The sequence below is a fragment of the Stegastes partitus genome, unplaced genomic scaffold, assembly GCF_000690725.1.
Source record: "Stegastes partitus isolate 25-593 unplaced genomic scaffold, Stegastes_partitus-1.0.2 Scaffold1508, whole genome shotgun sequence".
Lineage (NCBI taxonomy): Eukaryota > Metazoa > Chordata > Actinopteri > Pomacentridae > Stegastes > Stegastes partitus.
In genome coordinates, this window is record NW_007579239.1 from 1 (window position 1) to 15,419 (window position 15,419).

At 41.5% G+C, this 15,419-nt stretch overlaps 2 protein-coding genes across 2 annotated transcripts in view; one reads left to right on the forward strand and one right to left on the reverse strand.

Moving 5' to 3' along the window:
• Positions 1-5,943: 5,943 nt before the first annotated feature.
• Positions 5,944-7,355, forward strand: LOC103370989 (G-protein coupled receptor 39-like). The gene is made up of 2 exons (XM_008300192.1): positions 5,944-5,953; positions 6,847-7,355. The coding sequence occupies exons 1-2, from the start codon at positions 5,944-5,946 to the stop codon at positions 7,347-7,349; spliced, it is 513 nt and encodes a 170-aa protein (XP_008298414.1). The 3' UTR covers positions 7,350-7,355.
• Positions 7,356-9,356: 2,001 nt separating this feature from the next.
• Positions 9,357-15,419, reverse strand: part of LOC103370990 (ly6/PLAUR domain-containing protein 1-like) — a 31,992-nt gene continuing 25,929 nt past the window's right edge. Inside the window, exon 3 of the mRNA XM_008300193.1 lies at positions 9,357-10,554. Within this exon, the coding sequence (XP_008298415.1) occupies positions 10,313-10,554 (242 nt within the window). The 3' untranslated portion in view covers positions 9,357-10,312. The remainder of the gene's footprint in view (positions 10,555-15,419) is intronic.

The window sequence follows — 15,419 nt, forward strand, 5'->3', positions numbered from 1 at the left end:
ATACAGAAAGTCCCACCGTACAAACTGACCTTCCTTAGGTTTGGTACAAATTCTGGAAATCTGACTGAAGATTCAACATTATGCTACAGTTTTGAGGTGAAAATGCTCAGCCATGGTGTTGACTGCTTATTTCACCAATTATGTGTCTTCCAGCATATAAAAAAACTACATACAACCATGTTAACAAGGTACAAACTTTCAACAAAGGGGGTCTTTGAAAGAGCCACGCGATGTGGTTTATTGTCTGCCAACTAAAAAGATGTAGAAGAAACACAAATTTCGCTGTTTTTATTAGGTTCGCTCACTTCACTGTGCACAGCAGCAGCAACAACAATTTGATTTCTCTGATTTTCTCAGAGCTTGTTTGCTGGAAATTGCTGCCTACAGTTAAATGGAGTGCTTGATGAGAGGCAGAGACTGAACAATGCAATCTGTACTTGGAATGAAGAACCAAAAGTTGGGAGCTGATTTAAAGGGGAGCAGCAGAAGCCACCGGTTGTACATTACAGAGTCGTGTTAATATTACAGGTCTAAAAATAAACACAGATTTAAGTTCTGCTTTTTGGCTTTTAATGATGGTACTTCCTGGGGTGGACTTTGCCAGAGTACAAAATGCATCATCCTCCCACGTTGTGTCAGAACGGTAGCAGCATATGTGACATAATGTTCAAATTCAAAAGCCTTCAATTGTAGCGTTCTCCGTTGTCCAATCACTGACATTTTTAAAAGCTGGAACGCAGCGTGACGATGCGCCGCTATTCCAGGCTTCATCAGTGCTGTCAGAAGGCTGATTTGATGATGTGTGGACAGCTGTTGACGGTATGAGTGATTTTAAGTCAAATCGTAGACATAATGACCGTCCATAGTTTTAAATGTTTAGAACAATAGTCAGCAGTAATAAAGAACTTAATGTTGATTTAGCTCCAGCTGTAAATGGCTGTGAACACATAGAGCGCATTTATTGAAAACAATCATGTATTCTGATCTCAAACCGTCTGTTATTTTGTTATAGCATTCAGAAGGAAGACTGAGGCAGTGGTGCTTAGCAGGGAGTTTTCACTGAAACCCCTGTATAGGAGAACAGCGTGTCAAACCACAGTCGGGACGGAGTTATCTCCATATTTTCAGATAATAGCGGAGTTGTCACTTATTAAACAAATTGCTTCTCGAGCCGCAAAGTTGGCCCGGCTGACCAATAAGTGTTTGGGTTTCTGTAAAGGTCACGCAGAGAATACATTTACAGACATTTTGAGACACACGGACCTGTTCAATTACTGTAGAGCCTTTAATTATCTATCAAACCTTCAGGGAACAATGAATCATGGCAACTTTCTCTGAAGTTGTTTTTATCTTGAGCACAGTCTGGACTCCTTTACTTTCTACCGCCTTTCTCTCTCTCTCGTCAAACACGGCGCATTTGTATTTCAGTATTGTTTCCATTCTCTTCTGCTCCTCACAGCTCGTTTTCAACTTTTTTTTTGCCTTTGTACTTTCGCTCCAAATAGTTCTCTCTTTATTGTCATCAAAAACACTGATTTGAATCTGGCTTTAACGGTGATAAACGCTCGTCCACTCTGAACTGGAGCTATCATCAGTGACATTTTATGGTACTGACTTTGAATCAGCATGCTACAATTAGAGTTAATGAACTATAGATCTAAGTACTGGGTGTCCTTTTTGTGCACCTTTTATCTTAAAGCATGAAAAGAACTTCAGCTTTTCAAGGGTACATGTCAGTGTGTGATATGTGTGATTGTGGGTTGATGGTGTGTGTGTGTGTCTCTGACTGTTTTAAGAGAAAAATATTAGGGTTTATATCTGCCCTTGCATACAATATATTTGGCCCATTTGACTGATTTTAGCTGTTTATGTGAAAACACAGAAGGTGACAGGTTCTGATTTTGTTGAAATAGATACAGCCAGGCAGAAAACTTGATGTTTGGCTACAGGTAAACATGAGTCAAAGTGTTGCCTTTCCATCACTTTTTTTTCTTTACCTCTTGTTTGTGTTGCTTAAAAGCCATTCGCCAAAAAAAAAAAAAACAACCTGCGATGATGAGGCCAGTGACCCTGCTAGGCAACAGCATGCATTGCTCAGTGGTTGATCTTTCCCAACAGCTAGAAGGCTCAAGTCACATCAGCAGGCAGATGGACTCGCCTCTGGCCCCGCAGTGATGCTGTGTTTGCACATGTTAAGACCTGTCATGTGCCTGCAGAGCACTGTGAAAAATGAGCGCTCAAGCAAGCAGTGGAGCCTGTGCAAAGAAAACAAGACACATGGGCATGAGACACGGGGCCAGAAAACCCAACTTAACACAATAGGTAGAAGAGCAGCGAGTTAGTAAAGCAGCGTCAGACCTTCGTCGGTACTGAGCGCAACACATTATCCCTTTATAACCACATAAAGCGAGTTATGCTGCTGGATTGTTTAAAATAAAAGCATGTAACTTCTGTGAAATGGTGGACTGTAATATATGGCAGAGCTGACTGAGGTTGAAGACAGGGAACACTTGGGGCAGGTTGCCAGTCCATCACAGGGCAGATCTATTTATATTGACTAAAAATAATTAAGATCCATCCATTATCTATACACTGCTTAATCCTGGGGCGCCCTGGACAGGTCACCAGTCTATCACAGAGAGACAGACAGACAACCAAGCACACTCACATTCACACCTAATGAACAATTTACAATCACCAATTAACCTCAACATGTTTTTGGACTGTGTGGGAGGAAGTCAGAGAACCCGGAGAGAACCTACGCTACACGGGGAGAACATGCAAACTCCACACAGAAAGATCCCGGGTGTCCAGTGAACTGGTGACCTTCTTGCTGCAAGGCAACGATGCTAACCATCGAGCCACCTTGCAGCCCACTAATTAAGATGCACTCAAAATGGCCGACCTTACCAGTATTTGGTTCAAGAATGCATGCAAAAATTTTCGTATAAATATGGCATTATAAAGCTGCAAACACCGAATGAAAACACCTAGTGATGATAAAATGGAGTGTTGCATGTTTAGCAAGGAGTGAAATCAACCTTCCTCTGTGTATGCTGTAATCACAGCTTCTACGTTCAGTGTTTTGCTGCTCTGACCTGCATGTATGGTCACATTAATGTTGGCTGGTGCATGTGAGTCCCTCCCTTTGAAACTATTGACTAAGAATGACCTTCCATACAATCTGAGTATTTAGCCAGTGGCCTGAAAACCAAAGAATTAAATATATATATGTACTGTTTACAGAATTTAGGTGCACTTGTTTTTATTTTAGCTTCGTGTGAAAAATTCCATTGCTGTTTTGTTGCTCCACTGGTCTCTGCCGCCACACTGCACTGTCTATGTTCCACACATAGTTCGCTGTGGTTTGGGCATCTGTGGACTGGAGCATGAAGCAGAGTGAAACAGAAACAAGAAGAGTGAAGGCGAGACAGCTCAAGTAAGGATGATGTTAGATAAACCAACATCAATTGCCGCTAAGTGTATTTTACGATGCCAGCGTGAGCTAATGGTTGTGACTGGGTTGTTAATGTTGGTGCTTGTGCACACAGCCTTTATGGTGCTCAATAAAAAGTGAAGGTGGGGCTGATACGCCTGTTTGTTTTGAGATGCTGGTTCTCTAGCGACATCAACTGGCTGCAAATGTTGCATATCGAACCTTTAAAATACAACACAGGTTCCTAAAATCCAGAAATTTTAACTGAAATACTAAGGACATGTCCTTGGTGTTATCATTGGTAATCATGACCTTGGATACTGACAGACAGCCGAACATGGACTGTAGTGATCAAAGCCTGCTGACACTTGAGATCATCGCTGAAGGCTTCCAGTAGCACCTGGACCTAATCCAACCATACGTAGGTGCCTGTCGCTCAGCAGAAATACTGGACAGTGCAATATGGCCACATGTAAACAAACATGACAGGAGATTTATGCATTTGCCTCTCTGTGAAAACAATTTTTTTTTTTACCATTTGTTTATCCGCTTTCTGTTTTCTCTCTTTTTTTGTTGCTTGTCTTAAATGACATTGGGATAAATAATTCCCTCAGCAGTCTTGAACACGGCATTATAAATGAATGTGTTTATACTTGTGGTCCTCGGCAGGAAGCGTTGTCTCAAGACGGATCATTTTGTGAATGCTGAAAGGCTGTTTGGTTGCAGTGTTAGTCCCATTAAAAACACTGCAGGGAAACGGATAAACACCAGATTAGAGAATGAGGATGTGTCCTTCCAAAGAGTAAGCACATGACTCAGACAAGGCAGCGGGCTGCTTTAACAGCAGTGGTGTTATTCAAGACCGCTTTCTTAAGTAAAAACACCAATACCACAGTATAGGAATGTGCAACTACTCTGTAAAAGATTCCATTATGGATCAATCTTTGACTGACCTTTTTCATCTTCCCACCTTGGCCATATTATTGACTTGTGTCTAGTTTTTCCCCCCGCGCTGTTTTGTGTGACTATTTATGTCCCAGAGTGTGTCTGAGGAGTTTTAATCGTCTACCTGTGGGTCTCTTCCTCATTGGCTGGATGTGTCCGGAGGTGTCTGCAGCTGGTTGGCTCCTTCACAACATCTGGATGTTTAAAAAGCCTGACAAGAACCTGACAGCATCTCAGTTCTGTGCTCAGCCTCCCACCCATTTTGTAGTTTGTTCTTTCTCTGTGAAACTTTGGATTTTGTTAGGCCCAGTGTCTCTGTAGTTTTAGCAATGAACGTAGTTTGGTGTAGCTTAATTCACGCTTTTGTTTGTTTTGTTTTATAACAACACATTTTGAATCATAAATCCTAATTTAATAAAGTAAATAACCAGTTTCAAAAGCTGCCAAATAAACACAGTGGAGTATAAGCTGCAGTGTTTTCCTCTGAAATGCGAAATGGAAAACACAGTACTTGTGTAAATTTACACAGCACATTCCACCAGTGTTGAGCAGGCAGAGAGAGCGTCATGTGGTCTGGAGGTCGATGCACTCATTTCCACTTTGGTGAATCAGTGGTAAAATGTTGCCCAAAAGTGCAGGGTGCAGACACTGCGGGTAATTTTTTTGATTTGTTTTTTTCTCTCGGAGCATTTGCAGTACAGCTGGTATACAAAAAAACATGGACCGGCAAGAATAAAACATCAGGCGGTGTGATTTCAATCATGTCCAATTGAATCAGTCTTTTTTTTCTCCGAGAAGAAAAAAACAGTGGTGTTGTCTTCGTCATGGTGCTCTGACATTTTGTTGAGGAATGAAAATGTTAAAAATTAAAAATCTGTCTACAAGGATAAGCATTGGGAACCCTTATGAACTGGTGTGCACCGTAAGAAGTCATACCAGGCAAAGAGCCAAACAGGCCTTGGTTGCCAAATTCCAGTTTCGGATAGCTGTGGATGATGTGGCAAAGGCGTGTGTTTATCATCTGAGTTCGCATCAAGTCACAAACACCATATATATGAAAAGTTCAGTGGGATTATTATGAATCTGACGACGGAGTCTATTTGTAAAGACCACTCCACTAATAGTACTTTTTTCTTTACGAGAATTTGTAGTTAGTACCACTCTCATGTGTGTCTGTTAAACATGGTAACTGGCAGAGTGTTATCTTAGCATAAAGACTGGAAACAGCCACTAATCAGGCTCTGCTCAATGGGAAAAAATCAATAAAGTGGCTCCCTGCAACTCTGAGGTTCATTAATTACACATTTAGCTTGTAAACCACTAACAAGTTGTATGACACCTCAACAAGGGCTGTTTAAAAGTAAAGTCTCTGATTCTTATATCATTACCAAGTTACTGCTCCTGTTTAAGAAACTATTCTGTACATTACTATACTTGTATTTGCATAGATTAACCTTCTGAACCCCAAGAAGTTTCTGGGTGTTTTTTGCTTTTGTCTCATTTTTTTTAACTCATTATTCACTTCATATAAAGTCACACATCTCCACGGAAACAGCACAACCATGGCTCGAAGTACTGAGAACTCAGAAATGTCTTTTTCTGTACATCTCGGAAAAAAGAAAGAAAAGAAAGTTGTTTTTTTTAAATTATTGGTTTAGCAAAAAATAAAAGAAAAACAGGAGTCAGGAAGTACAACACCAGTGGCCACAGCTGTAACCCATACTGGGTAAAATGGTGGATCTGCATACTATAGATATTTTACTATTTATATGTTACAGCCTCTAAAAACTTGATGTTTTTCACACCACTCTGCACATCAACAGTAGAATTGTTTTTTTACAATGCTATATAAATGTTCCAACAACTTGCCCGACTGTATACTGTTTTTGAACCATGCTGTAATTATGCTATTTCTCAGGTGTGTTTTATTTTGCTCTCAATCTTTCTAATTTGCTTCTGTGCCTGTTTCCGAGTTCATCCGAGTTGTACCTCAAGGTTTCTCACTTGACTACAAATGTGTCAGTGAGAGGTGAAGAATGATTTATTTTTAACAAGATTTGGTGCAAAAGGTTTATTCTTGGTGAACATCTTGGATAAAGTGGTAGTCAACAAGTTGAAAACCAAAATCCTTTCTGTTATTCCTGTCTATGTTTTCTGGCATTGATAAATATTGCAATATTGGCATTTTTAAAAATTTATCATGCCTTTCAAAGGTTGTTTTGGTGGTCAAAAGGTTAAACAAAGAAGATTATTATTAAATGTTTTCTCCTGTTTCCATCTTCTATTTTATATTATTATGTATTTAACAGACAGACATAAGAGTAATGTCAGTCTTCTCTTCTCTCAGCAAGAAAGCAAGTTAACCTCCTCCCTGAACCTGTTCTTTTGCTTTCATATGCTTTGTGGTTTTTCTGTCAGTGTTCCCTTCTTTCTTTTCATCTTTTGTGTTTCTGACTGTTCCCCAGGCCTCATCATAGGATCTTTGACGGTGTGCTGGATTCCCAACCAGATTCGGCGTCTGATGATGGCCGCCCTGCCCAAGTCCCGCTGGACCACTTCCTACTTCCGGAGCTACGTCACCCTCCACCCTGTGGCCGACAGCTTCTTCTACCTCAGCTCCGTTATCAATCCGTTCCTCTACAACCTCTCCTCCAGGCAGTTCAGGGAGGTGTTTGTCCAGGTGCTGCGGTGCAAACTCACCATCGAACACATCAACAAGCGCACTTTGCAGTACTCCAATGCTGCCTCTGGGCGCTCCCTCCAGCCCCTGCTGCTGAAGTCCCTGCGTCGCAACAGGGCGAGCCGCGCCACCGTCGCAGAGGAGAAAACTTCCCCCACTTTCACAACTTTTCTGTCGCAAAGTGACTCAGGAGTGGGCTCAGATACTCAGGCGTCGCTGAGCGTGGCTGAGCAGCCGGATTCACATCACAAAACAAAGACAGATGCTCCATCAGAGAGTGAAATATAATGTGCTGTTCAATTTAATGCAACACAGTAAAAATAAACACAGCTTTATCCATGGGTGTTGTGCTGTGGCATCAGAAACAAGTAGACAGATATTCCTTACACACAGCAAACACAGTATAAGTTCAGACAGATCACCTTCAGCTGACAAAATGATGCAACAGATGGGACATCTTGAAAAGACATTTAACCTAAAATTGGGAAATGTGTGTCAAGTCATAAAATGATTATACAAAAGCTTCCTTTAATTCAGCATGAAACCCCACAGCTTCAGTTAAAGGTACCAAGTGGACCACTAGTAGTAGTGCACTGATGACTGGTTCCCTGTTGTGTTTGTAACTCATGTTCTAGCAGGCACATGAGGATGTTGGCCACAGCTGGAATTGCAGGTTGCACGATCATCTACAAGCTTTACAATAGAAACCACTGTAAAATAGTCTTTCAGAGATATCTCAGTAAACAATGAATATGACAATTTGTGTATTTGTTTACATGAAAACTCCACAAGGTACCTTTAGGTTTCAGGCCACTTCCAAAGGAAAAAACAAACTTGATGTTATGCGCTGACACCCGCAACAAAGACACTTTTTATGTGTCAACTTAACTTTTGTAAAAGCAACAGAATATTGTACACAGTGCGCTTCAAAGTAGTCGCCATGTGCAGCAAAACCCTGCTCCCAGTGCTCCTGCCACATTAGGAACGGTTTCTTGAAACCCAAGCACATCAAGCAACATCTGCGACGCACGCTGGATCTCCTCTACTGTGTCAAAACTGTGACCAACAAGAATACACAGGGAGCGTTTGAAAACGAGTATGTTAGTGGATGATGGTCATGCATCTTAATTCAGGTTATTTGCCCCAAATGTTCTCCCTTAGTAGAACTCAATGTTGACATTCTGACCCAGAAAGACGAATCCATGGTGCACAGCAGGGCATGCTCTTAGTTGTGCTTTTGATCCGATGTGCCTTCTTCAGCCTTAAGACTGCAGACTGTTTCCCTGAACACTGCTGTTTAGTCTCTAGGTCACAGTCGTAGACCCGACTCTTGTCACCAGTGATGATCCCCAACATGGAGGTCCGGTCACTTTGACAATGAATGTGATATTTTGCTCTCTGCATCAATGTTGAAATCACAGCAATAAGTCAGAACTGGACTTCCAGAGAGCATACCTAACGTGGCAGGAGCACTTTGAGTGATGTGTCGCTGCACAAGTCAAAGGGAGTAGGGACCAAACTTCTATCAGGTATGGTTTTTTTGTTTTCATACAGATACAGCCTAAAAATGACTTAATCACACCTTGTAATTTAATGATCTATCCTGACTTTTTGCAAGTTTAGCTTGTTACCTTACCTTGATAAGGTAGCCATACCAATAAGTTGCCATATGTATTAGGCCTTTATCAGTCTGGATACTTTTGGTCTTGTGGAATGTCATCAGTCACGACCTAAGAACTTTTCCATGTCAGCCCACCTGACTGTGTTCCTGCTCCAGCTGTTTTATCGTAGACACATTGGACTTGTACAGGGTTGCTAAGTACCTCTCAGTTTTTCCTGTATTTATCCAGTCATCTCAAAAGTCAGCAGCTCTGAGATGAACGGCCGACAACGTGAGCTTTCATGCCAAGGACAGCAGTTTTATCTCAGCAAGCCTTCGCTCTGATCCGTGTCCGAAGTGTTTTTTTTGTTTTTTTTAATCAATAACATATTTCTTTTGGAAGAATTCTGGTCTTAGAAGCAAACGAATAACTTCATTAAAATATGTGTTACTACCATATTACTTGCCTGAAGCTAAAATTATTACAACAGACTTTGGGTTCCTTACGTGTAGCCCACAGACATCACTACATTTCAGTACATGTTCATGAACAGAAGCAATGCAGTCTATATTACAATAAATATATATATGTTTTTATTGGATGACAGGGTTTTCAATTAGATATTTAGAGTTACGATGGTGCAGGACGGGGACATACAGCTCTATTGAAGTAAAATCACCAGCACCTAGTTGAGCTAGTGGTGAGGATTCCCAATTGCAAACTAGTTGTACAGCATCCTCCCATCCTTAGGAGTTTAGATTCCACATTGAGTTCAGACTTACTCTGTACCAAGACACGCCTCACGTTCCCTTATGTTTATATAGGACAACTTTTTCTGTAAAATCTCTTTCTGAAGAGACCAGTTGCAAAAACGCAAAAAAAAAGTTGTTGAGGTCCATCATCCTGGACATTCACAGATTGTCCAGCCCCTCATTATGCCATATTTTAGTCAGCAGAGGGTGCTGTGATGAGTAGTTGAAAGAAACCGTGTATCAGCATGCCTTGTAGTTCTATGTACAACATCTATGAACAGACTGGAATGGCTGTTTTAAAAAAATGAATGGAGGAAGGTTGCTTTCTACATCAAATCAATTATCTAAACTGCAGTTTTCTATCCACAATCATTGAGCAACATCACGTTGTTACATCTTGTCATCTATTGTCTTTTTCAGATTGTAACACAGCAAAATTGTTTCAGGTAATGGTGTTCAGACAGCAAAAATCACACATTTATTCTGGAGATCTCCAACAACAATCTACACTTAGTCGACTTCCAGCAATATGTCTTATGTGACTCGTGAATAATAACAAATGAGGATGAGCCACCTGCTGTTTAACACAGTTGCTAGAAGCTGTTTTGTCCATGGCACTATCCTTACCTAGCTGCCCCCCAAAGCTGCGCCATGATCGCGTTGAAGACATGACACATGAAGATGACATTTTCCAGCGTTACGTAGCTTTTTGCTTTTGAACTTTAGAGGCAAGCTGCAACAGAAAGCCAGGGACTCACCAGAAACAAACACTGGATAAAGCTTGTTCACGTATAAACATTTCAGTGTGTGCATGTCTCAGCCTAAACACCTCCAGTTCCTGTGGTCTCTACTGTCAGCAGCAGAACATTTTCAACACACATCAGTGCACCAAGGTCTGTCAGCACAGGGTGGAGGACAGCAAGAGGACAATGTGGAGGAAAAACACCGGGAGCTGCGGCGTGTTCAGGGCGACGGCAGCGGAGGGCTGGGGTCGTTTCTTCTGCCGTGGTCCATTACACAGCGGCGTGTTGCAGCAGGTGATGCACACTGAGTTGAGCTTGCCGGTGCAGAACTGCTGGTAGCCAGAGGAAGCGATAAGACAGGCTCCTGACGAGGCACAGGACTTGCGATAGTGAATCCCTGAAATAAGGACAGAAATGGATGTATTAGGATGGCAATGAGAAGATTACAGGGTGTGTGTGTGTGTGTGTGTGATGCAGTGAGATGGGTGTATGTAATAGGGGATAAATAAGATCTGCTCTTTCATCTAAGGTTCCCAACTTGAAGGGAAACGTGATTTCAACATCTCTTTATAGCTGCTTTAATGCAGCTACATCATTAGACTTCTTCTGTGTCTCTGTACATATTCAACCTATGAATGCGGAAAAATACTTTAACCGCAGAACTCCAAGTTTGACATCATCCAACCTGCGAGTCTCACAGAGGGCTATAAAAACGGAGAATTGTGAACCATGCTGAAAAACCAGTAGACCAGCAGAAACGTACATTAGCCAGTTATTCTCTCTAGGCAGATGATGCAGGGAAACTCTGAGGCAAATATACGCCATCAGTCAATCTATGGCAGCACCAACAGAGATGATACCGGCTGATCCACCCTGCAGCAAGACAAGCTGCTGGGATTATGGCTTGGTTTCCCTTTTCCTTCTTTTGACATTAAAAAAAAAAAGATGTAACTCCATCATTTCCAAGTTCTTTTTCATTAAACATGTAACATTAGCTGCTAAAAGTCCCTGAAGTGTCTCTGTTCCGCTACACATCTGGTTGCTCTCCATTTGTAAGACATTTGGACATTAATAAAAAGTGAAAAGACAGCTGTGACAAATGCCATCGACAATGTCTCAGTTACACTTTGTTATATATATTTCTACTCCTCAAAGACACATCATGAGTGAAATAAGCAGTCATATAAGTCAAAAAAGCTTTTAGTTGGAGCTGGCTCAGGTGACCCTAAACACCTCTTAGTTATGATGCTGTATGCCCAGATGGCTGGAGGACCATTGCCTCGTGTCTTCTCTCCCCTGTACTTTGTGGTTTCTCGTGTCTGTCCTCTCTCTCTGTACCTTTCTTTCTGCAGATACCTTTGGCTCTGAAGCTACATGTCTCTGATCTGGCCTCATGAATCTGTCTAGAGTTTGTTGAGTGTTCTTTCTCAATGATTACTATTTCTTTCTCCCCAGCCAGCCGAGGCCGGAGAAACTGCCACAAAAAGCTACTCAAGAGTGGATTGTTGGGTTTCTCTCTATATTACAATACTTGAAGGTTTTGACCTTAACAGGTGAAGTGCCCTGAAGTGACTTATGTCATGATTTGGTGCCATATAAATTAAATTCAACTGAGATGAATGTCTTTCAGGATCACCCAGATGGAATGGGATCATCATTAGCTACACCAGCAACAACTTAATCTATGTCTTCCTGGCACTCAGTTTTGTGTTTGGCTTGTTTTTAGTTTTGTTGCTATTGCCGCCAATATTAAAAACATTTTTTTAAAACCCAAAAAACAGAAAAGCTGTTGCACTCAGTCTGGCATAAAATCAAGAGCACATTCACCACAGATGTAAGAATGAAAAAGACAGTTTATGGCACAACTTTACGTATCTTGTTTAGTACCTCTCTTTGTGTTACAGGATCTGTCTTTGTGGTGACAACTTTCATAACCCAAATGTAAACCTCTCGGTATGATTTGCAGGCTATTAAGTTATTTAAATAATTTTTATGATTTACAATATACGGGCTGCAAGATGGAGCAGTGGCTAGCACCGTTGCCTCGCAGCAAGAAGGTCACTGGTTTGCGTCCTGGTGAGGACACCCGGGATCTTTCAGCGTGGAGTTTACATGTTCTCCCCGTGAAGCGTGAGTTCTCGGTTGTCTGTCTCTAAGTGTAGCCCTGTGATAGACTGGTGACCTGTCCGGGGTGTCCCCTGCCTTCACCCTAAGTCAGCTGGGATAGACTCCAGCCCCCCATGACCCTGGTGAGGATAGTATATAGATAATGGATGGACAATCTACAACTAAACTGAACACTAACTTTTGCTGGTCTGGAACCTGATTTATCCACAGGAATGTAAACCTAATTTATTAACTAATACCATTAACTACCCCCCTGCTACTAGAGGATGAGGTGGGGTTGGAGCCTATCCCATGTTGGATGTTGGTTCTTTTCACCAAAGTGTTTCTATTACAGTATTTATATTTCAACACCAACATAACTTGTAATATTTAGGTTGTTGCACATTAATAAGCCGAAGCCTTGTCTGTGTGAAATGTATACAAAATCAGACAAATACTGTTATGACTTTTTGTTACGTACAAATAATCAAACACAACACATTTGCTATATTCACATTATTCAAATATATGCGGCGGATATTTACAAAAAATGTGCGAAAAAGCGATGACAAGCAACCAATGCCAAAAGAAAACATTGCCATTGATAACGGAGTTGGAGCTCTTTCCTATAAATGTCACTAAGATCAATCAACCTTTTCTCCTCAACAACAGTTACAGGTACACAACATTTCAACATTCATCCAGTCGCTCCCTTTTGGTTCATCTACACAGATATTTGAACACTCTCTCTCTCAAAACCATGTAAAGTTACACACCTGCATTTAAACATTTAGAAAAGACACTTTGACTTGTAGGAAAGCACAGGTGTAATTAAAAGCATCAACAACACCTACATTTCACTTCTGGTGAGCCAGTTAGAGCATCCTGGTGTTGCAGAGACATCAGTATGCCACAAATGTCAGAAATCCTCCATATCTAGGACTCACGGTTTAAATGATGTGACATGAGTTTGGTATAAAACTATATCAAGCTGCAATAACCCTTTAAGCCCAGAGTTTTTTTTTTTTTTTTTAAACAAATCTGCAAAAACTGTGAGGCTCAATGGATTGGAGGCACTTTGGGGAATATTGAAATACAATAAGTCTTCTTGTCTTTATCACCAGGCCTCAGGGAGATTTGAAAAACTACAGCAAGAGTTGACATTTTTACTTCCACCTAATCAAAACTGTAAATTAGAGTAAATAGCAGCCGTGCAGCAATGAATCATTTCAACACTAATGTCACCGAGCCTGTTGTAAAAATTCTCCACCGCAACTCCACCAACTTGAATGCAAAAGAAATTATGCACAACAAATGCTACATCCATTTAATCTCAGCAGCACCAGGTGGTGATGAATGTGCCAAACTTGGCAACACTTTGAAAAATGGTGCTGGTTGTGAGATGGCATGTTCCTGCTACGGATGCCTCCAGGGTGGAAACTGTACCATTTTCTCACTCCACAACCAGTGGAAATGCTCTGAAATGGTTTCTTCTTCGCAGTGTCAGAACTAAAAAAAAAAAAAAAAAAAGGCTATTTAATGTCTTTATATGACCAGGCCACAGTACATATAAACATATGCAAGCACCATAAAGATAATAACATCTGACTGATCATCACTGTTCTGAAGCAACCTGACATTATCTTTTGTATTACCCTTGGTTCAGAGGTATAAGGCAACTATTTCATCCATCCATTATCTATACACCGCTCAATCCTCACTAGGGTCACGGGGGGCTGGAGTCTATCCCAGCTGACTTACGGCGAAGGCAGGGGACACCCTGGACAGGTCACCAGTCTATCACAGGGCTACACTTAGAGACAGACAACCAAGCACACTCACATTCACACCTACGGACAATTTAGAATCACCAATTAACCTCAACATGTTTTTGGACTGTGTGGGAGGAAGCCGGAGAACCCGGAGAGAACCCACGCTGCACGGCGAGAACATGCAAACTCCACGCAGAAAGATTCCGGTGCCCCCACCGGGACGCGAACCGGCAACCTTCTTGCTGCGAGGCAACAGTGCTACCAACTGCACCACCTTGCAGCCCCCACAACTATTTCAGTGTTTATTAATTATCAGTTAGCTACCGACGTGTTCCATTTCAATCATTTGTAAACTCTGAGGTGAGTTCATTCACTGTGCACTCATCTGTGACCACATAGAGCTCCATTCTGCAGATTTTGTGTGAATTTAAATGTTATGACTGTGATGAAATTTTGCCGCTTTGACGTGAACAAAGTTCTGTGAGTTTACAGTAAGTCTGTGTAGAAATGAATATGAGGGTTCTGTGTAATTTGGTGAAAGACAAATCCCCCGGACACTCCACTTTAAAGAACCATTTAATGTGGCTGCATTCAATTTTCAAAGCTTGTCTGAAAAGCAAAGTTGACTCTTCTCCACCAGTTATAATCCCCATCACAATGAAACTTGAGAGGACAACCTCAGCCGTGTCCATTCCATTTGGCAGGATCATTTCCCCTCATATTTTGCACTATATACATGATTGATTTACATGAAACACTTCTTGGAACATGTCAAAGTTGTTTGTGAGATCACTGGAGGGAGGCTTTAACATTTGGCTGACATTTTATTTCAAAGAAATTTAGACGTGAGTACATGAACCTCCGATGACCCCCTGCAATACTTGGCCCCTCTCTCCACCCGAGTGCAACAGATGCAGGCCTCGTAACACCCGCAGAACTGCGTGTTCATTTAAATTGTGCATCCTCCCATGTCTTATATACTGCAAATATCAGTGGAGGTCCCAGAAGGTGTTGAGTAATCCAGTGGAAACAGTGTGAAATGTTGCAGAGCTCTGGAGGGAAAACTCCCCGTCTACTCACAGAGCCCGGAGATTAAACCCTGACTCATGCTGTTTATAGTTCAGATTTTTTCAGACTGTCAGACACACGGCAAACACTTCTGAGGAGCCTTTTAAAAAATTTTCTACTCAAACCTTAAATGGCAGTTAAAAATAAAAATGAACCCCCAAAAAGACAAAATATTGTCTACTTTTGGAACACTTGAAACAATGCCTACAGATAAAATCCATCCATTATCTGCACACCGCTTAATCCTCACTAGGGTTGCGGGGGGGCTGGAGCCTATCCTAGCCAACTTAGGGTGAAGGCAGGGGACACCCTGGAC